The sequence below is a fragment of the Podarcis vaucheri genome (assembly GCF_965113315.1).
Source record: "Podarcis vaucheri genome assembly, chromosome: 10".
In the NCBI taxonomy this organism is placed as follows: Eukaryota; Metazoa; Chordata; class Lepidosauria; order Squamata; family Lacertidae; genus Podarcis; species Podarcis vaucheri.
In genome coordinates this window covers 9,423,615-9,446,943 of record NC_138748.1, presented here as the reverse complement: position 1 = coordinate 9,446,943, position 23,329 = coordinate 9,423,615, and the positions used below count along the sequence as shown (strand labels likewise).

The window sequence follows — 23,329 nt, the reverse complement described above, 5'->3', positions numbered from 1 at the left end:
ATGCGCAAGTGGCGAAACCCGGAAGTAATCCTTTCTGGTACTTCTGGGTCGCCGCAGGACTTATCCTGAAAGAACGTACCATATTTTTTGCACCATAACACTCACTTTTTTCCTCCTAGAAAGTAAGGGGAAATGTCTGTGCGTGTTATGGAGGGAATGCCTACAGGTGGCATGCCTACGGATTTTCCTCCTCTAAAAACTGTGTGCGTGTTATGGTCGGGTGCGTGTTATAGAGCGAAAAATACGGTAATATGAAGCGGACATAACATGAGGTATGACTGTATTTTGCTCCCATTGTGAAGAAAGGAGCTGCCTACAAGAGCAAAATACTTGTTCATATATTTAGCTGATTAGATAAAATATGATCAGCTGAACAGTCTTATGCAACTCACAATTTGCCTTGTGCAACACACTACCTTGGAGTAAATCCTACTAAACTCAATGCAATTTACTTATTAGTAGGCATGCTGTACCTAGGCTAACATTGTTACAGCAGGCGCTTGGAACAACCCAATGCAACTCTAGAACACTTTAAAAAAATGTTGTTTGGTAGTAAAATATGGCACTATTATTGGCTGTACACTTATCGAGTTAAAACCATCTGTCAGAGGAGGACAGGAAATTTGAATTAAAGATGGTAGTCAGATAACTAAAGAGCAATCAACTATTTTCCTTCATCTGACTGATAAGAGGAACAAGGACGTGCTATCTGATATGACCATTGTTCCCTTTAACCATGAGCGATTGCAGAGTTGTTGAGGCAAAAGCAGTGCTGGCGAAAAATGATATTGCAAACACAACACATTTATCAAACATTTAAGGAGGCTGTCCGCCTAAAAATCTAGTGTTTTAATACATACAATCTAATGTCAGATCCGGTAGCTGCCTCTTTTTAGGTGTCTGTTTCAGATTATAACCCTTGTACAGTCATACCTTGGTTTGCGAACGCCTTGCAAGTTGAACGTTTTGGCTCCTGAACGCCGCAAACCTGGAAGTGAGTGTTCCGGTTTGCTAATGTTCTTTGGAACCTGAACATCGGACACGGCTTCTGCAGGAGCTTCCTGCAGCCAATCGGAAGCCGCGCTTTGGTTTCCAAATGTTTTGGAAGTTGAACGGAATGGATACTGTTTGACTTCAGGGTACGACTGTACAACATTTAATTTCCTTCCACCGTAGAGATGGGAAGGGTTGTTTCAGAAAGATGTTGCTTTGCCACGGATACATGGTGATAGAATCACATGCAAGATCCAAACAGTTGCTTATAGGAAGCCTAGTCTTGTTGAATTGGTATCGTTGGCTTAGACCGTAAGAGGAATTAATGCAGGCGAGTTGTTGAAAGCATATATCCTGTCTCCCTTTGCACTTCCCTGTTCACCCTCAGAAGCCTCTCCGGAAGCTCTGGGACCTCCCTGAACATTGTAGGCTGGGACAGGACTGACTTTTCCTAGCCCCTCCAAGCCCAGCCCCACATTTTCACGGGGACCCGTGAGAGGATTGGGGGGGGGGGTTTAGGTGGCTGTGGGGGAAGAGAAGATAGTTCCGTTTCTTTGCTGTAAAATAAAAAAAAATACAACATACAGTATACAATGGCAGTGAATGAACCCGTCACCAGAAAGGTAAATTCACCAGGAAGACCTGTTTAGTTACTGTATTCTTTGCTCTGTAAGACTCACTTTTCCCCTCCTAAAACGTAAGGGGAAATGTGTGTGCGTCTTATGGAGTGAATGCAGGCTGCGCAGCTATCCCAGAATCCAGAACAGCAAGAGGGATTGTTGCTTTCAGTGTGCAGCGATCCCTCTTGCAGTTCTGGCTTCTGAGATTCAGAATATTTTTTTTCTTGTTTTCCTCCTCCAAAAACTAGGTGCGTCTTGTGGTCTGGTGCGTCTTATAGAGCGAAAAATACGGTATCTGATACTCAGTATGTACAGTACTGGCTAATTGTGATATAGTTCTAACCAAAACCTGCTCCGGTTCCCTATTGTCAGTACATCTAATTGCACATATTGCCTCTTGACTAAATTATTGGAAAGGGGTGCTAGTGAATTCTGTGAATTCTGTCCGTCGCTTTTAAAAGCTAACTTACACTTACTTGTGTTACAAATCTGTGCCTGTCATTGTAAGGTGGCTATTATCTCTCGTGTGAGAAGCCATAGAATTGTAAGTTGACAGTAGCTGTACCTCAGTCTCCCTTAAAGACAAGACAGGGATAAGATTTAAAGTGATTGAGAATATTTTGCATTGATGTGGAGCCTTGCTTTCTAGATAACTGAGAACTGGTGCTTTCTTCCTTCTGTCAGATGAAAGATTTAGAGTTGCTCCAAAGAAGGCTATGACAAATGCTTGATGAATACTGAGCCATTGTTATTATTTTAATCTGTTTCGTTTGCCATGAGAAGACCCAGTTTTCCCTAATCTTCCTGGGGTTATAGGAGCTACCATGATGGTTGATAAGTTTTAGTTAGCATTAGCATTTAGTTAGTTTAGTTTAGGTTTTTGTAACACTTGAGACTCTGATACATTGATTCCTCCCACTTCTACCATCACGTCGTCTTTAATGCTAGCTTGCCTGCCAAATATTCTTAATAATAATTTCTGCTGCAATTGCTCAGTAACTGTATTGTCTTTTAAAAGATCTGCCTTTTGCTTTATAAGTAATTTTTATGCAGGGCTTTTAAAGGCCTTCTTGTGCGACTAACTTGTGGCCAAAGTGAATGCATCCTGCCATCCATGCATTATGGCCCATCGCTGATTGACAATTTGTAGGTAGGCAGCGAAAACAGATAGTTAAATCACTTGCCAAGCCGCAGGATGTGGCCAGTGGGTTGTGTTAGGCTTGGCAAGCTGCAACTTGTGTGTGTGTGCTTTGCGTCGTGCCACCTGTTGTTCAGAACTCTTGGAACTTAGGCTTAATATTTATTAAATACACTTAGGCAGTGTTTGTGTTTTGCGGGTCTCCAGAACGCAACATCTTACAAACAGCTTGGTCATCTTTCCGTGTTGAAAACCATGGGTGGATTCAGAGCATATCCGCAGCATGCATTGGAAGCACCCCCAAAACACATTTAAAGCGCATAACTTAGAATCATAGACTTGTAGAGTTGGAAGGGACCACAAGGGTCATCTAGTCCAACCCGCCTGCAATGTGGGAATTTGTCCAACATGGGGCTCGAACCCGCAGCCCTGAGATCAAGAGTCTCATACTCTACCTACTGAGCCAGGAATGAAATTGCTTCCGCCAAAGAATCCTGGGAAATGTTGTTTGTTAAGGCTGCTGGGAATTGTAGCTCTGAAGGGAAAACTACAATTCCCAAGATTCTTTGGGGCACGTTGTGTGCTTTAAATGTGCATTGGCTGTGCTTTATATGGATGGGGAAGATCTTCCCTCGGGTGACTTCTTAAAAGCTGGCATTTGTGAAGGCTGCAATTCCATGTACATATTGACTACCTTGTTAAGTCCAGTATTCTCAACTTTCTGAAGCTGCTTGGGCAGCCAGAGAAGCAGAACATAACTGAAGCTGGGCTTAAGCAGGGGGTCAGAGGCTACATCATACTCCTTCCCTTGTTTACAGGGCCAGGCAAGGAACCTTTAAGAAGACTGTGCCTCTAAATGTGCCAGTACGGTGGTGAAACCATTCCATAGCATCCCCATTAAATGGAAAGTGGCTGTGTGTGGGTGTTTGCAGTATGCATCTCACTATCTTGGTTTTGCCATATACCGTATTTTTCCGTGTATAAGACTAGGTTCCCCCCCTAAAAATAATGTCAAAAATTAGGGGGTGTCTTGTACACGGATAGTGCCGAGGGTGGACTGGCGATTGGTTGTTTTCCCGAAAATAGGAGGCGTCTTATACATGGGGGAGTCTTCTAGATGGAAAAATACAGTACGTCACATCTACTACCCTGCCTTTGATAAGACTTTTAAGACCTGTTGACTGATCTGTACCTTTTGGGTGTCCTTTGAAAACCTGTGGAAAGGGGGGGGGAAGCATAATTTAAGGTGCTCATTGAAATTCCACCCCACCCTACCCCGTTTCACAAAGCATCACATTGGCTGGTGCTAGGCTTTATAGTCTCTTGGTGAGATCAGAGCAGTGCCAGGTCAGGACAGATTGGTTGACAACTTGGGTCTGCACCAGGACTTCTGTTGCAAACAGACCTAACACCAGGTAGCTGATTCATTTACAAGATTATCCTAAGTCCAGTCTAGACTCAGTGCACAAAGATCATTGGAATGAAATGGGCAGTGGGTTGGATTTTTTCCTTCCAATGTACACATGAAGGCAGCCCAAGTCTTTTAAAAATTGGTTAAGCAGAGAAAACTGTCTTATCTGGAAATGCCTGGAGTTCTTACACCATCACTTGTTCAGTTTCACTCCTGCTGCCCAGGGGAAAATATCCTAGATTGGTCACCCAAACATCATGAGGAAGAAATATAAGAAACCCCTCTTTAAAAGAGGGCTGTGTTCACCTTTCTCTCAAAAGCATTGCTGAGCCTGATCAGAAGTTGATCTTTATTAGCTCTGAAGGGACAAGGATCCAAATTACTGTACTCCAAGTACAGTGTTGGGTTCTACACCTCACAGTTGGTCTAAGCCAGGGTTTTCCTAAGTCACATCTCCAGCTCCTTTTGGACTACAGTTCCCATCATTCCTTACCACTGGTCCTGCTAGCTAGGGATGATGGGAGTTGTAGTCCAAAAACAGCTGGAGACCCAAGTTTGGGAAACCCTGGCCTAAGCGACGATCACAGCTGGATGCGCCCAGTGTTTATCAGTGAAGTAACTGGCAGAAATGCAGCAATATCACATCTGGTTTAAGATTAAGGGATCCCTGCAAGTTTACCATTTCAAATTTCTATTCTACACAGTACTTTAAGAGTTAGAGTTAGCTAGCGGTAGTAAGAAGAGAATGATAAAGGATCAGTGGGGGTTCCTACGCAATTCCTTTCTTTTCAGGCTGAGTGGGGGAGAGTTGAAATCATGCAGCCAGCTATGATTCTGATAACCTTCCAAATTGCAATTACCCTGTTAGTTATTGGACAAGGTGCTGTGCTAGTTTGAGCGGTAGGAAAACGCAATATCCTGCCTTCCTTGAGGGCAGATATCTGGATCCTACAAATCAAATGAAGTAATGATGTACTGCAAATTTAATGTCTGGATGGGCGCATAATAACACTTGTGTAGCTGCCCTGTGATGCATTTGTGGAAAGTAACTGTTGGAGATATGGCATTTTGATTGCAATGCTACACTTAGTAGAAAGTGCTGGAAGGAAGAAAATATTGTTTTAAAATCAGAATAGCATAATTAAGGCTTGTTTATGTGGCTAGTAAACATGGGAAGAACATTCCTTATTTCATCCATCCTTATTTCATCCATCCTTATTTCATCACTTCACACTTAAGTGCATTATCGTTATAACCATTTCTGCAACAGATTAACATTATGTTATGAGAGAGGTTGTCTATTTTTTCTGTGAAAACTAATTGTAAGGGCCGGTTGTTTCGGCTTTAAAGAAACTTAAAATTTAATAATTCCTTAGATTAGGTCAGAGATGTGGTGTGTGATGAACATGTGTGGGATGCATTGGACACATAATTATAATTTCTGGCTCTGATAAAAAAAGTTTGGTGTTCATTAATATAGTTTGATATATCAGAAGAGAGCCATCTGGAAAGATTTAAAAACCTTAATGTCACACAAGTTATGTCAAGCCAATAAACTCTTTTGGTGGCAGAAAGCTTAAAAACAAAGCTTTATATATTTACAGCAACTCAAATATATATATATGTTTAAAAGTGTACACCTTTTAAGGCTATTTTTATATAAAATATTTACGTAGATGTATATTGGAGGACAGCATATTGACAAAATATTTCCATGGTATTACTCTTAACAAACTGCCATGCAACACACACCTTGACTAATGAAGAAATAGAATATACAGGCCTTATCTATTTAGCACATGTCAAACATTTACAGTCTACCCAATTCTATCGTCCATTTTTTTTTAAAAAAAGATCCTTATTTGGCAGTATTTACTTCAGCTTCTTCTTAACATTTCCTATTAAATGATTCAGTGAATACTGAAATCTAATCTGTGACAACCTGAGGTACTAGGCATTTTTGTCTTACTTCATGGTCTTCAAAAGTAATTGTCTTGTTCCTCTTAGGCTCTATCCACGAGTTGTGTATAACAGCATTATTTGGAATGGGGTCAGCTTCCACTATTGAAACAACACGCTTTTTCATTTTGCTTTTCAGAACTTTCTGAAATTTCTGTCTAGTGAATGCGTATAGTAGAGGGTGGAAAATGGTAGTTCCGTATGCCATGACTAGAAAACATAACCTCAGTTTTACCAAAAGGTCACTTGGGCCCAAACATAAAATGGTAGTGTTTAAAACTGTAATTGGCGTCCAGCAGAGAAGAAAAGTTGAAATGATCAACAGTGACATCCTGAAGACTCTCTTCTGTCTTTCCCGTCTTTCGCGATGTCTCTTTACAGCCCTCCGTAGGGCAATTATAACAGAAACAGAAGTCCTCACACCAAAGACGACGTTTCTCCCTCCACTGCTTTGGGATACTTCAGTAGTTTCATGTTGTGTGGACAAAGAAATGGTTTTTTTCTTCCTTGCTTTTTTCTTTTGTGCCGTGGAGAACCTTGTGCCTATTCGGATATTGAGTGCCTGGAGGATTTTGCTGTATGTAATTAACATTACTATAACGGTGAAAAAAAATATAGGAATCTGCACTAAAAGGTGGTAGTACATTCCCAGCTCTGTGTAGTATTCATTGGTGCTGACGCACAAGAGCGTCTTATTCTCCCAAGTATTGGCACTTTGAAGACTGAAGAAATTCACTTCGATGAATGGAATTAAGAAGGCGAAGAAAGAGACAATCCATATCGATGTCATGAGCGTCACAGCCCTTCCCATCGTCAAGATCCGATTTGCAGGCTTCACAGAGATATCGTATCGGTCCAAAGTGATCGCAAAGACGTTGATTGCGGTGGAAACACTTGCGAAGGAGACACAAGCCTCGTGGAAGCAGCAGATCAGTGCTGTGTTGCTCTCCAGAGAAAGCAGAAGAATAACTATAGTTAGAGGGATACATCCCACACAAATTATTACATCAAGGACGTGCAGGTTCATTGTAATAATGTTACTGACCGAGTTGATCAAGTTGGATTTCATGCAGTAAAGTACCAAGACAGTGAGGTTGCTGCCAAGTCCCAATACAATTTCTAGCATCAGAAATCCAGTAAGAGAAACTTGAAAGCTTAATGGATAAGACAGTGGTTGGTACATATTTGTGTCGATGTTGTCAATGGCATCTCGAACTGTAATGTTGGATTCAGACTGCATGTTGACTTCTGGAATGGAAGAGAAACACATTCTTTGGTTGGAAGTTTGTTTTGCCCTGAAAGATGAGAGAGAACATATAAAGCTGTTTGGTTTTTGGATGCTCGTCATAATTTACATGTCTACAGAAAAGCAGGTTTTGGTTTTTATTAGCTTTTAATTAACACACGGTGACTTTGGAATTGTACTTAGCTTGCAGGAATTGAAGGCAGTAAAAAAAGATTTTTTTTTTTAACAAGGCTGTAACATTTGCAATGCAAACTGCATGCATAGCTTTGACCTTTGTACTTGTTGGAAACTAAGCCATATTATTTTATATGAAGCTTTTGTGGGGAAAGGGAGGTGGCTATATTTCAAAGAAACATGCATTTTGCATTTCTTCCTCTGGATGATAACTCCACCTTGAAACATTTATTTAGATTACAGTCATGTTATTGGAATGGTCTACTGCTATCTCTTTGGAAGTGTCTTGTATCGAGTGATTGTCTTTGATGTATCAATACGTGTAAAATGTTGTGGGTGCATATAAATTGATTGTGCAGTTATAAGTGAATGTTTGCACATATGCGCAAAGATTTGCAAATGTATGCACAGTCTCTTGCACTGGTTTCATAAACTATTGATACATATTTTTTATGTGCCCAGCATGTCCCATGCAAGGAAATTCAAGCTGCTAGCAGAGAGAGTGGCTTCATAGTGTTGAGTTGTTGAGCTGCATGAAGCAGGAGAATTTAATCACAACATCTTTGTCATCTTGTTAGACAAGAATACATATTTTGTCATGGTGGGGTTACGTAGGCAGGCTTAAGTGGGTGGTGCATTTGTGTGTGCTTTCTGCACAAAATACTGTAAAAGTTGTCTTCCATCCCATGTTGAAGATTTACGGTTTACTGAAATAGCATTAATTGTAGCAATATGACTTCTGCTATGACCACACCCTGGGTAGTTTATGATTCCAGTGTCACATATTTAATAATAATACTTTTAGATGCTTGCTAATTGACTGCTTCTGAAAGGTGAACCACTTTCCGTGCCTTAGGCCTTCTGACAGTGCTATTTACTCAAATGTAAGTCCCATTGTGGTCTCTGGGGCTTACTCCTAGGTAAACTTGCATAGAGTTGCTGCGCAAGATATTTCGGCAAAAACCTATTTGTCTTGGTTGTTTCATATCCGTGTTTACACCCTTGTAAAATAAACATTTTAGAAATAAAATGACAGTTATTAATCCTTTCACTCGGAAATTTCAATAATAGGTTGGGGTTTTGGTTAATTATTAGCTGGCATATTTATGGAAGAAGGGCAATGATTTTTATACTATAAGAGTTTTGGTTAGGAAATAAAGCAGAAAACCCTTTTAAAAATACTAGCTGTTACTCTATCACCAGATGCAAGTTTTGAATGACTTAGATGGCAATTTCTTCTGTCTATGAGGTCTTAGCCATAGGGACATGTTCACAGCTATTCTAAATGTATTGTAAATTATATACCCTTTGCAGTGGTTAACAAAAAACTCAGAAAGATTAGAGGTAGTTAAGCACACTGTATAACCTAGACTGTTTTACTAGGCTAAGCTGCAGGAACATGCAAACTGAAATCTTACAAAAATGGAAAAATCCCCCTTGTGCCAACTTTTAGACAGACAGATTAAACATTAGGTCTTTGTCGCACCAGTCAGTTAGATAGATGTTCAGTTAAATAAAAGCAGAGATGTCGAGATGGGAAGGTAATTAAAATGAAACGCATACCCAGAGCTGTGCTCTTTTCTTCTGCAAATGTTAAAGCAGAGGTTTGGTGCATGCAAGATCTGACCTACCTGTTTTCTGTTGCCTCAGGGGCCTTTCAGCTCACCATAGCAGCTTCTCATAAATTCATACATGGTGTCACTGACAGATTTTGACATGCGTTTTCACCTGGCAACAGAAAGATGGCTGCGATCTGTTTCCAGCCTTGCAGAATATTTTAGTTTTTCTTTTTGTTTTCAGCACATCAGCAGCAGATAAAAAAAAAAAAGCACAATTGAACAAAAAGGCTTAATTATAGGTTCCTACAGACCAGAGCCTAGTGTATATGAGTTGTCTCTCCCTTTTAAAAGCCACTGGTGGACAGCAACTCTTTTGTGAGTGATTCATAATTTCTAGCCTCTTCTCCATTGTTTGGCACCACTTTTTAATTTCATTTCTAAAAATGTAAGCTGCAGGATAGAAATTAACACTGGACTTCAAAAATGCCCTTTTGTTAGAGTTGTACAATGGCTTGTGTGGTACTTTTGTTCGTTAGTGTGGAGTCCTGGGTTTGCCACAAAAATTGCTGTGTGTTGCATTAATCCAGTTACTGTGTGCTCATTTGCAGCTACTATAACTCGGGTCATAAACTACATCAGCTGGTTAGGATAGTTCCCTTAAACTTTAGTCACTGTACTAAGTGCTACAAATGGCGTTTTATTGTTGTATATGACATACTTGGAGCCAAATTTTAGCATGCTGGTATTTATATAGATATTCCTTCAGGGAAAATTTGTGTTACTGTTTCTTCATTCGTCAGCCAAATCCACAATTCTGGTTCTATGTTATAACTCCATTCGCAAGTGGTGCTCACCATTTTGCTTCAGCAATAAGCCACTGAATTAATCTTCTTTCCTTGAGTATTTGAGCAGGTGCCTTTGTTAGTCCTCTGTGTCCATATATGCATCACACGCCATTCAAGGGGGAATGTAGATCCATAACTTTCTTGTAAATCCTTGGGTTTAAAAACATATATTATAATAAGCACATCCCGATAGCTGTTGTGAAGATCTGCGGGCGACTGTGTTTTTCTTGTCGTTGGTAATAAAACCGAATCAGATTATATGCTCCCTTGAAAAGGAAGATGAAACATGATAAAAGCAGAGATTCTATAATAATTTAAATACAATTATGACTGAATACATGCTTCTAGTATCATCTGATTGCACACTTTGAAAGATGGCTTCTGTCAGACAGTGTGAAATTGTTTTCTGTAGGAGTATATAACATTAACAAAATTATTTAAGTACTTCCGAATATGGTAGTTCTCTTCTGTTCTTCCCCATCCTGAAATACCTTTCCATTTGGATCCATTTAGACTGGATATATATTAAGATTACGTTAAAGCCAAGGATACAGTAGTAGTTAGGGGAGGAATGTTTCTACAATTAAAAAAACAATAATTCATAAGTACTGTGGAATGCAGCTTTAACAATAGACTAGTTTACATACTAATGTATTGGCTTCATGTGACCATGTAAAAGTCTCCATCCACTGCTTTGTAGGAGTTATAAGTAGCATTTTGATTTCCTTACTTTGTGTAAGCTTATTTTCATTAGACTTCTTCAGACATACCTTCAGTAGCAAAGCATTTAACAGAAACACACACACACACACACACACACAAAATTTCCCCATAGGCAACCTGGGATTAGTCATATAACCCATCCCCCACAAAAAAAGCATTTATGATCCTTTATGGGATATTTGAATTTGTTGGTGACATATGCGGCTGCCTAATATATATTTTTTAAAATGGTCTTGACAGAAGAAAGCATTTTAACTGCATTAAGAACTTATTAGCAGCCGAAACCTAAGCTGTGCCATCCCTTAAGCGGTACAGACACTGTAATCTTCCAGATCGCATGAATTTACAGGCAAAACACTGTTGGAGGATTTCATCCTTTTAAATGGAAGAAGGCATATTTGAATGCTGTGTGTCCTCAGAAATAAAAGCAGGAAGCCAAATCAGAATTTTAAGCTGAACCTGTCACCTCTCTCCCCTTCACAAACATTGTTTCTTAGCTACTGCTGAGGCTCTGTATTGTAAAAAGGAATGTGCCTTACCTCTATTGAGGATGGAATAAATTCCCGAAGCCGGTGGAGCAGTTCCAGTTTGGAGGGATTCATAGTTTGTTTGTTTTTTTGGTGGTGGTTGTTGTTTTTCACTTGTTAGCAGAGTACAGGGGGAAGAGGGTGAATAGCATCTCTCCGAAAAAGGACCTTAATGAAAATTTGCGCTTGTGCTGTGCCATTGTTTCCGCGCTGTTTGTTCACATGCACACAGCATGCAGTGCTGCTTTCGGAGCCTGCTGCAGTCTCCCGCTTCCCACCGTAGAATCAATAAGCATCTGAAAATGCATAATGAAAGTCATTTAACATACTGAAGGCTTCTTGTCTCCAGAGGGAGTGCAGGCTCAGCCGTTCGGAAGAGGAGCAGCTTGGGCTGCCTAGGAAAGCTTGTTCCGGGCAGCCTGAGCAGAATGACAGCCTACCTTGTCGCTTCCCTTCACTGCAGAGAGATGCAGTGCATTCACTAATTTTGATTGGTCAGTGATGTTCGGCTTAAACTGTGCTTCATGCATATGGGAGTGAATTTTCTTTTTCTCTTTTCAGAGGAAGCTTCTGTTTAAAGGGCTATTTTTTAAAGTGATGCCTTGAATATATTAAAGAATAATAGTTTTAGTATCCCCATTTTGCACAGTGTGTGTGTGTGTGGTGCAGAATAGTGGATGTGCTACATGAGACCACACAAGTAGGGGAAAGCAGGTATATATCATATTGCATATATTATATTTAGACGAATGTGTTGTTTGCACATGCTTTAGGGTCTGCTTTACATCTACCTCTCAGGTGCAAATCTATTCTCTTCAGTTAATGGCACTAAATCTTAGCCAATATTGTATATTTATGGGAAATAGGAACTGAAAAAGTAGAGTTTGGCATGGAATCACTTGGGGTATTTAGGATATTAGTAGAAAAAATGAATTTCATTTAGTTTTGATTTTATATAGTCTGTCAACTGTGGTTTCCAGAAGTTCTGGCATATTGCAGTTTGATAGATTTCACTGAGAAATGTATTGAATGTGAAAGCTGTGAATATTACTTCTCCTTCAGTGCAGGACATTGAATATTGTTCTTATGCATGATTCTGTTTAACTCTATTTTCTTTGGCACATCTTTCTTATCTGTCTTACAGCTTCATGTTCATTTAACTTAATATTTAATCTTTGCTCAATTATGAGTAGGAACTTTAGTAGTGGTATCTATATGATGAGCAATTAAACCAGAGAGTCAGGATGTTCTGTTAGGAGCATCTTGAATGAGTCAGGATGTGCTATTAAATCTAGAATGTGGATAAGACACACCTGGAAAATGCCTTTTATTAGGTTTAAGAATAGATTAGTCTAAAATTATGTTCTGTTAGTGGGTATGTAGATGTGGGTTGCAATTCATTGCAGGCATAAAAAAAACACGGGAACCTGTTATCTGTTTTTAATGGTTGGCTTGATTCCTTAGGTGTAGGTACTGCAACTGGAAGAACTGCAGAGGCACAGGAGTGCTTTCTTTGGATCACAGCTGTAAACTGCTGGAAAAACTGAAAAATGCACAATAGACAGCACATTTGTAAGGAGGCTAGTTTTTAAATTTTAAAAAATAAATACTCTGTAAAGAGAAAAGGAGTTGCTAATGGAAGATGTCTATACATACTACAATGTATGTATAATGGAAGATGTCTTTACATACTACAATGGTAGTTTTTTTTCAAATGGACATCAAATTGGTGGGGCCAGGTTTTCTTGAACATCCATTTTTTCATGAAGTTGGAAAGCTAGTAGTCAGCCAAAACATGTCATTGTCACATCTCTTGTCCCACCCTCAGCTATGATTGGGACATACAACACAAATGGAGTAGGATAAGTGGCCATCCCAGATTTTGGCTTACTGTCAAAGCTTTTGCCAGTATGTTGTTGTATTTGGCCGCTGGAGCGCTTGGTGGAAGCAGCAAGACCTCTTGCTGCTTCTGAGAACCTCCAAAGCTTAGTGTGATTGCAAGGATGAGTCCCTTCCCTTTATAAATAGGAAGCCTCCTAGGAGTCTTGTGAATTAAGAAAGTGGGGGTGTTATTCTTTGTACATGCCCAATCAACATAAACACAATTAACATTTCAGTGGGGACTAGCTCAGCAACAATGCACATCTATTAACACCAATGGGGATAACTTAGTAACAGTGTACATACATTTCTAATGTTTGAGGGGATTAGCTAAATAATTCTCACCACAATTAAATCACACACACAAAACATACATTCACTAACACCGGATAGAGCCTTTTCCATGATGGCCCCCCACTTGTGGAACTCCCTTCTCGTGAAGGTGCAGTTGTCCTCCATATTCAGAAGTTTCCAGCTTTCACTCAAAATACATCTTTTGCCCAAGCATTTGGGGAGTGAGTTTGTTGGTTGTGTTTCTGCCGCCTCTGAATCTCTGGTGATGTTTTTGTTTGCTGTACTGTAAGTTGCGGTAATAAATTTTAATTCCGACGTGGGTTGGGTTTTTGTATTGTTCTTTGGGATGAAGGACAATCTAAAAGTCTAATTAAATTAAGAAATTTCTTTAAACTAACTAATAGATGTAAATTCTGTGGTTTATTGCATAAGATCCTTGAATATATACTGAAGTTAGAGAGAACTTTTACATTGCCTTGTTACAATATTTGTGCTTGTTGAGTTTTCCACCTGTAGCCCTTGACTTCACCTGCCAGTTTTGCCTCAAATGTTATCTATGAAGGTGTTCTGATTATACTCATAGCTCATATTTATATCGGCAAGCAAAATTCTTTAGATAATACAATAAATAATTTCAGTCTTCCTCTACCTAGTCTGTGTCTCTTGTGATTTATCCACCTTATAGTTCAAAGACGGGAAAATGAATTGTCTTATGAATTTACTATTCCCTTCATTTTCTTTCTGGCCATCATAATGTATTTCACTGTATTTGCCAGGAGATTTTTCTTTTTTGCTGGAAGCATTTTGTCTAGATTTCTACATTTGACAGGGGTAGTTCTATGGCTTAAAACAATTAAGAAATGTCCATAATCTCATACCTTTTCCCTTTATCGCTTTTAATTTAACAGATATCACTTTGCTTTAATTGTTGGATATAGCGGGATATGTGGTTATATGGACTAGAAACTAAGTTCATTATATTATTTTTGTAATATTCTTGTTCCTGTTTACAGAGACTATCATTTGTATTAAGAGAAATCTCTCCAGCATTAGATGGGTGATGGGAGATTATTTTTGGTTATGATCTCTTAACCAGCTTGTTCATGAAAGGTAATCAGAAACCTCTCCACAAATTTTGTTTCATCTCTGGCTAAAATAGAGCTAGTCACAGCAGTGGGGGACTTTGGGCTTTAAAATTTCAGCAGCATTCTGTGCGAAGCCAAAATCCAGCGCCTCCCCCCTGCACCTCTTGACTTACCTTGTTCCATTTTTGTTGTGGTGCCCCCTTGAGGCGCCATCTCAGCTCAGCACCCTGTGCAGTTGAACCTCTCACGTTCCCCTAAATCTGCCTCTGGTCACAGCTAGTCATCTTTCAAGTGCAGTCGCCCATTGAGTGAGGGTCTTGTATTTGGTCAGTGTAGACCATGGGTAGGCAAACTAAGGCCCGGGGGCCGGATCCGGCCCAATCGCCTTCTAAATCTGGCCTGCGGATGGTTGGGGAATCAGCGTGTTTTTACATGAGTAGAATGTGTCCTTTTATTTAAAATGCATGTCTGGGTTATTTGTGGGCCATAGGAATTCGTTATTATTTTTTCAAAATATAGCCAGGCCCCCCACAAGGTCTGAGGGTCAGTGGACCGTCTCACTGCTGAAAAGGTTTGCTGACCCCTGGTGTAGCCATTGCATTGAACTATGGTAGTGTAGTGGACGCTCGGGTAGCGAACATGATCCGTGCGGGAAGCACGTTCGCAACCCGCAGCACCGCGTCTGCGCACGTGCGGGTTGTGATTCGGTGCTTCTGTGCGTGTGCAAAGCGTGATTTAGTGCTTCTGTGCTTGCGCAAGCGCCAAAACCCACAAGTAACCCGTTCCAGTACTTCTGGGTTCGGTGCGGTGCGCAACTAGGAATCACACAACCCGAAGCATCTGTAACCCGAGGTATGACTGTAAATAGATATGCCATTACAGTGGTATCTCGGTTTAACAGTTAAGAATGATTTGGATTACAAACTCCACAAAACCAGAAATAGTGTCTTGGTTTGAAAACTTTACCTTGGTCTAAGAATGGAATCCGAATGGTAGAAGGTCACCGGCGGTGGGAGGCCTCATTAGGGAAAGCGTGCCTTGGTTTAAGAACGGTTTTGGTTTAAGAATGGACTTCTGGAACAGATTAAGTTCGTAAACCGAGGTACCACTGTATATGAACATAAAAATAATCCAACAGGCAGAGCATGAGAACAGCAGTCATCCCCAACAACTGGAATTCATGGCAAGCTGCCCCCCCAGTACTGGGAGGCTCCAGGTAGCCATCCTTACTAATAGCCATTGATTTTCCTCTATGGTTTTGTCTAATCCTCTTTTAAAGCGCCCTTTTCGAAGAAATCTAAGATAAGGACACCACCACATCTTACAGGGGTAAATTGCATAAAGTATATTCCTGGTGAAGTAGTACCTCATTTTGTGTGTCCTAACTCTACTACCAAAACATTTCAGAAGATTACAATGAGTTCTACTATTATAACAGAGACATTTCTGTCTTTTTACTTCCATAAATTTCCTTCTATTCATAATTTTAAAAACCTTTGTCGTGTCCCACTTCCACTACCTTTTCTAAGCTGAAAAGCCCCCCCAAACTTTAGTATATAAGGTCTCCAGACCCTTGATCATTTTGTTTCCTTTTCTAGCTCTGCAGTATCCTTTTTGAGATAAGTGACCAGAATTTTGCAATATTCCAAGGTTTGTTTGTTTTTTAAGAGCAGTAGGTCACTAGCCGTAATATTTTCAACTCCATTTTCTCCCTAGTGTAGAATTTGCCTTCTTAAAACTGCTCCTGCACATTGAATTGCAGTTGCACCATGATTCCTAGGGTTGCTTGGCATCTGAATTGGTAGCAACTAACTGTCTGTGTAGATAAGTAATATATGAGAAGTTGATTTTTAGAGTCTGGGTTGGCACATAGGCTAGGATAAAAACCCTTTCTCTTGTGATTTCATGCTGCGAACCACCCTGCGATCTATGGGTATAAGTTGGTGTACAAATTTAATTAATAATAATAATTTCTATACCCATATACAAACATACACATATTAGTACTTCACCTCTTGACTCTGTAATCATTTTCTGGTTCAAAGTGGAGATTTTGTGGTAGGAGGGCAATTTAGCCAGGAAATTTTATGTTATTGAGTGAATCATTCAATAGAGATGAGCTCAGTTGTTATGCTGGAAAAGCTGGGGGGGGTGGAACCACAAGAATCACGTGCATTTCAACAAGTTTCTTCCTCTTGTCAAATTGTCACAGTTCTCCTGTTTTGCTGGTGCTTGACATACTTTATGAATTATACTGTTTTTTTTCCAGTGTAAATGGTAGATAGCTTGTATGATGACGAGGTGATGTAAAGTGTTATTGAACATTGTTCTTGAAAGAGTACTCCCCCATTAGTAAATTTGTGACCTCTCATGCAACACATAAACATTTTAGATGCATGCTGTTTTACATATAATAGCCACTAGGCTATTAGTATGCATATATTTGTAGAGAGGAGGGTTTAGTCCATGTTCCCTGTACAGTCTTATATTGAATGTTGTTCTGCTATTATTGATCACTGCTGTTCTAGAAAACAGGACTCATGCTCGGGCCTTCTAGTAAACAATGTTCTCTGTGCAGAGTGCTTTTGACCTTGTGTTAAGGGCTCTACAGACTCTCCCAACAACTGTAATCTAATTAGTGTGGGTTTTCTAATAATGGTTATGAAACCAATTGGAGTGTTGGGTGGGTGCTTCAGAAATCTAAATAAAAACAAAAACAGAACCGAAATAGTCTATTACCCTGTGGTTACATGAATAGGATCCTTCACCTTCCATATCAGGAAGCTTGGTGGCTGTAGTTTTGCGCATTAACCACAATCTTAAACCTCTCGAACTTTAGGTGGATTGGGGACACGGTGGTACGAAACATTTCTGTTTAATACATGTTAAGCATGGCTATTCGTGCTGTGTAAAACTGGCGCTGGCTCTAACGTTCTTACCCACGTGTCAATTTTCAGAGCTCAAAAAAGTAATGATCACTTTCATTACAGTATTCCCAAGTAATGTGCATTTGGGAATATGGTGCATTTGCAACACACAAACATTTTATTGGTGCAAATTCAGTGATAGGTGCTTGCAACGGCTTTCCCAGAGGCAGTGGCAGAAGAGGTTGTTGTTGTTTAGTCGTTTAGTCGTGTCCGACTCTTCATGACCCCATGGACCAGAGCACGCCAGGCACTCCTGTCTTCCACTGCCTCCCACAGTTTGGTCAAACTCATACTGGTAGCTTCAAGAACACCATCCAACCATCTCGTCCTCTGTCGTCCCCTTCTCCTTGTGCCCTCCATCTTTCTCAACATCAGGGTCTTTTCCAGGGAGTCTTCTCTTCTCATGAGGTGGCCAAAGTATTGGAGCCTCAGCTTCAGGATCTGTCCTTCCAGTGAGCACTCAGGGCTGATTTCCTTCAGAATGGATAGGTTTGATCTTCTTGCAGTCCATGGGACTCTCAAGAGTCTCCTCCAGCACCATAATTCAAAAGCATCAATTCTTTGGCAATCAGCCTTCTTTGTGGTCCAGCTTTCACTTCCATACATCACTACTGGGAAAACCATGGTTTTAACTATGTTGGCAAGGTGATGTCTCTGCTTTTTAAGATGCTGTCTAGGTTTGTCATTGCTTTTCTCCCAAGGAGCAATGACAAACCTAGACAGCGTCCTAAAAAGCATCTTATAAATTGGGCTCATGATACTATTTTGGGGAAAAAACAAACTCCCGCACCCACCACCCACCCTTCCTATGCCACTGGTAGCTAGGTGAGGTGGGGGGCACTGGGCGCCACACCGCGGGGCCTGCAGCGTGCCTGAGCCACACGTCTCTTCTGAGCCTACGAGCTCCGTGCTGCTTTTTTGAGGGGGAGGCTGCAGGACACCAAGCAGTGCGCTCTGCCTTGGCTCGCCCCACCCCCCGCTGCAGGACGCGTGGGCCGCACTGGGCACCCAGTGGCTAGCTACGCCGCTGGAAGCAGCTAAGGAAGAAGAAAGTGGAAAAAGCCTGACAGAGCTGCAGGCAAAGAAAAAGCTGGAATGAATATGGAATGGAGCCTCAGCTTCTCGCCCTCCCTGCCTGCCTTCCTCCTCCTTTCCTCCTTCTTTCCTCCTCTTTTCCACAGCAGAGAGAACCTTCCTCTTTCTGGCTCCACCACTTCCCACTCGTCTCACAACATAAGGAGGCCCTCTGCGTGGGGCTTCCCCTGCTTTTAGCAGGCAGCTTTGGGCTATGCACGGTTTTGCGTATGCGCACTGCCTCTGGAACGGGGCCCTCATATGAGTTGCCATCGCACTGCATGTCATTTGGTTTCTTCTAGGAATGAAAGTATTTTGATAGAAACCTAGAGTTTCTCCACTGAAAAAGCCACACCGGTCCTTCAAGTCAACACAAAGCATGCAAAACATTCTGTGAATGCTTCTTTTTTGAGAAGTACCGATCACATGTGATGGCTGCTTTCACGCATGGTAAGAAAATCTTCACATTTGAACCTTTTGTACCAAATGGTCATATTTGGTGGACCCTTGTATTGGCTACTGTCATACTAAAATAATATAGAGCCACAAGCCAGCATGGGGACACACTGTTTGTGTTTGCCTTATCCTGTCTCTTGGTCACATACTAGTGTGACCCATTTAGACCACCCAGTAACTGGTGGATAACTGAGCAATGGAGAGCTCATCCTACTCAAATGTGACATGGGGACGTTATGGAGATCTTGGGCAACAACCTCAACTGTCCAACAGTGTTCGCTAACATGCATGTAAAGGATATAGATTTATCCTTTAATTTGACCCAGTTTGCAAATAGTGAACCACAATCTCCAACTTCCCATCACAGTGTGTTGAAGTATAGATGGCAGAACTCATGTCTATACATCTTTCCATTTTCCCCTGGAGTATATGAGGAAAAATAAATGAAATTTAAAAGTAACTCTTTAAAATGGGATTCACTGACTAACCCATGTTACCGCATGTGTCTGTCCGTGACAAATGTGTGCTTTGTTTTACTTTAGGCAACCAAATAAAATGTATCGGTGGCAATAATTTTCTCTTGTTAACTGATGAGTAAAAGTAATTAAAACCATCCATCAGATCTTGTGTTCAGTTTCAATCTATGAGCTCATTCATTCATATTTATTACTAGTATTCTCACACTTTGTTCCTGGAATGGCAGTAACAGTACATTTATACTGAGTGCTCTGTGTCTACTGCCTAGTTTACTTTGTTTTAATATAAAGTCAATTGTCTTCAATATACATTCTGTACAAGAAACATCATCCATGTCCATAAGGCTTTTAAGGAAAATAGATGACACTACATTTGCTGGGTGCTAGAGTCAAAACAGACGGATTTGAGGAATTAAGCAGTAATTAATCTAGTTTTGACAAATGTAACCAAGGGAAGGTGAATCTGGGGCTGTTGCTGGATCTCTCTTTGCATTTATTCACATGGTTGCATACAGGGGGAAAAACATCTGTTTAGAACTGCTCTAGTTCTAATTCTGGGTTTTTAGAAGAGCAGCAGGTCTCTGATCGTCCCTGATAATTCTCCCATCAGATTCAGTGAGCATCTTACCGTTGTTGCTGTGTGAAACACTTGGGCTTCTATGCCAGAAACATAGCCATAACTTGAATCTCTTTCCTTTTGGAAATACGTTCAGATGCTGTACATTAATGGTCTTCTTTAAATCAGAATCTTGACAAATGCATTTGTTGCCTGAGTAAAGTAAAATTGCTGACAGTTTAATTGTGTGGCCACCTTGTTTGCTTTACTTGTTTATAAAGTTGGTGGTTTCCCCTTTCTTCAGCATGCTTGTATCAGCTCTTGACGAAGCAAGATAATCAATACAGCTTCTCTGGATCCTGTGGCTTCATAGGTGGGTCTATGTTCTGAACTTCAGGTGCTTCCAGAAAAATGATGGACCAAAACCATAGAGGGCAGTCCAAAGCTGTCCTTTTATGGATCCCAGGCTTTGGATGGGATATAGATTGAAGCATACACCTTGTGATCAGATAACACTGCCACTACAAAGGTTGCCTCTAACCCAGCGGTTCTCAACCTGTGGGTCCCCAGATGTTGTTGGACTACAACTCCCATCATCCCTGAGCTCTGGCCTTGCTAACTAGGGGTGATGGGAGTTGTAGTTCAACAACATCTGGGGACCCACAGGTTGAGAAAGGCTGCTCTAACCGCTTGGTTTATTTGGGGCACCAAGCCTCCATGTTGCTGTGTCAATTTGCTTCCTCTTCTGTTTCACTTTAACCCAATTTGGCAATAGGTGGATGAATTCAGGCATTAGCGAAGGAAAAAGAGAGGGTGTCATCACAGTTCCCCTCCTGATACCTTATACTCTACTTTCAGTTGCTGGTTTCAACCATACACTTCCTAGATTGCAAGTCCTTTGAGGCAGCGACCTGCTTGCTCATTCTTTGTAAAGTACCATGTACATGGCTAGAACTATGGGCAGATAAACTTTTGTGCTACAATTGACAATTGACCCAGTCTTGGAACAATACAAATGTATAAGCTGGCATGTATGAGTTGTCACAACTGGCACTGTTACCACACAGTACTACTTTTTCTATATCATGCATTATTATTATTTTTTATACCTCTGTCATGCCTCCCTTTCTCACTTTTTTCTTACCTAAAAAGCCCAGACACTGTAACTTTTACCTATAGGGAACTTTAAAATATATATATAAATTTATTGGTTTTCATGTAAATGCAAGAACAACATATAACTGCAGTTTCATATGCAGCACACAGTACACGAACAATACATTTATTTGTGCATTTTCAAGAGCTGTAAACGACACAGACTATAGGGTAGATTCATGGCTGAGATTCTCTCTTATCTGTTGATATAAGCCAGCTATGAAATAGTGATGGTAAGCACCAGATGATCAGATCTCGTCTTTAGGATATTGTAGAACGGAGGCAAGTCCACTGGCAGCTTCTCAGCGGCAGCACATTGATTATTTGCTCAGGAGCTTTTTGCCAATAGCTCAGCTAGCAGGAACATCAGATTTTCCTCTTAAGCCTCTGAGTCTAGAGATGGGCAGGTATATAAGGTGGCAGATATCATCTTCAGGCAAGTTTATTGATTTCTAGACACCATTCACATGTATAAAAGCAAACTGTGCTAGGGACTCCAACAGGTGTTAGGAAAACATACCTTGAATCTCTGTTGTTTGCTCATGCTTTATGGAGTACGTTTTCCGCCTTTCCCCTCATGAAGATGCTCATGCTCAGTGAAGTCATTTTGAGGAAAGAAGAAGAAAAGACTGCACAGATGGAAGATGAGTACTAGTGGGTATCACCATTGCAGCCTTCACAATATTTTATTTTATTTTATTACAAATCTGTTGTGTGGGGTGGTGGTGGAGGAGTAACTGGGTTAGAGATAGAAAAGAATGGTGCAACTGTTTAAGGCGCATCCAGTTTTCTTTTTAAATTCTCCCTTCACAATTTTCTTTTCCTCTATTTGCCCCCAGAGTTTTAAGTTTATCTTCACACTATTTCGAAATGGCGCTTAGCAGGACACGGCAGATTCATTAAACTCGGCGTGACTAATAAAAGACTGCATATCTGGAAACATATGGAAAAATCGAGACGGATCAGGCAGTAGAGAATGGGCAGAAGCAATGGCAGGAATAGCGTCTCAGATTGAATTCTTGCTGGCAGAACTTTTGCAACACGTATGCTAGGAACATAAGAAGAATCTGCTGCTACAAGTCAGTAGCATCCTGAACTCACAGTGGCCGACCAAATGTCAGTGGGAAGCCTGTAAGCAAGACGTGAGCAGCATAATAATAATAATAATAATAATAATAATAATAATAATAATAATAATAATAAATAATATTATTAATATTAATTTATACCCCGCCCACTCTGGGCGGCTTCCAACACAATATTAAAATACAGTAATGCATCAAACATTAAAAGCTTCCCTAAACAGGGCTGCCTTCAGATGTCTTCTAAACGTTTGGTAGTTGTTTTTGACATCTGGTGGGAGGGCGTTCCACAGGGCGGGTGCCACCACCGAAAAGGCCCTCCGCCTGGTTCCCTGTAGCTTTGCTTCTCGCAGTGAAGGAACTGCTAGAAGGCCCTGTGCGCTGGACCTCAGTGTCCAGGCAGAACTATGGGGGTGGAGACGCTCCTTCAGATATACTGGACTAAGGCCGTTTAGGGCTTTAAAGGTCAGCACCAACACTTTGAATTGTGCTCGGAAACCTACAACAGTATTCTGTCCATTTGTGACTGGTTTTTGGAGGCATACTGCCTCTTGACAGTGGATCCAATAATAGCCTCATTATAACAGTACCAGTTTATAATACAATTATTAATATCAATCGTTCAAATACTGAATTATAGAATTTAGATAAATCCCGCCCCGCATGATATAGTTGATGATTTGATTTTTTGCTTTATTTCTGTGTTCCAAAATCTTATTAATTTCCATTTCATTCCGGTCATTATAATAATCCCTTATACAACAACTGCAGTATTAATAACTTCTACACATTAAATGATGTATAAACTACCAGTGAGGAACTCAAACTATATCCTTGTTCTTCCTGGGTGTGGCAATTATTCTGTCCGTGGTGTTTCTTCCTGTCCTTGTAAGATGTTATGTCTTTCTTCCACCCGGTTGTTGCTATTATCCATCATGCTTTGGGCGGATATCCCATTGTTGTTCCGGAAATATCTCCATCGCCCCGTCCCGTGCTTCGTTGTTTTGCCACTTTAACAACAGCTGCAAAAGTCACTCTGTCTCAATAAATAACCTGTTTTCATCATTTTCCCTCAAGACATTCCTGCTAATGTCTTGAGAGAATAAAGAAAAAAAATTCCTCCACTTTCTCCATGCCATGCATATTTT

At 40.6% G+C, this 23,329-nt stretch overlaps 2 protein-coding genes across 10 annotated transcripts in view; one reads left to right on the top strand and one right to left on the bottom strand.

Annotated features, from left to right (window-relative positions):
- The window catches only part of COG5 (component of oligomeric golgi complex 5), a 165,730-nt gene that overhangs the window by 25,208 nt on the left and 117,193 nt on the right, over positions 1-23,329 (top strand). The gene's annotated exons all lie outside the window — the stretch shown is intronic.
- GPR22 (G protein-coupled receptor 22) lies at positions 5,733-11,844 on the bottom strand. Of its 6 annotated transcripts, XM_082239803.1 has the most exons (4): positions 11,208-11,844; positions 9,955-10,211; positions 9,173-9,327; positions 5,733-7,416 (listed from the first exon to the last, which is right to left on the bottom strand). In XM_082239803.1, the coding sequence occupies exon 4, from the start codon at positions 7,389-7,391 to the stop codon at positions 6,090-6,092; it is 1,302 nt and encodes a 433-aa protein (XP_082095929.1). In that variant the 5' UTR covers positions 7,392-7,416; positions 9,173-9,327; positions 9,955-10,211; positions 11,208-11,844; the 3' UTR covers positions 5,733-6,089. The 6 variants fall into 6 exon arrangements, with proteins under 6 accessions (XP_082095929.1, XP_082095927.1, XP_082095930.1 ...); XM_082239801.1 differs by having other exon boundaries at positions 9,173-10,211; XM_082239804.1 differs by lacking the exon at positions 9,173-9,327.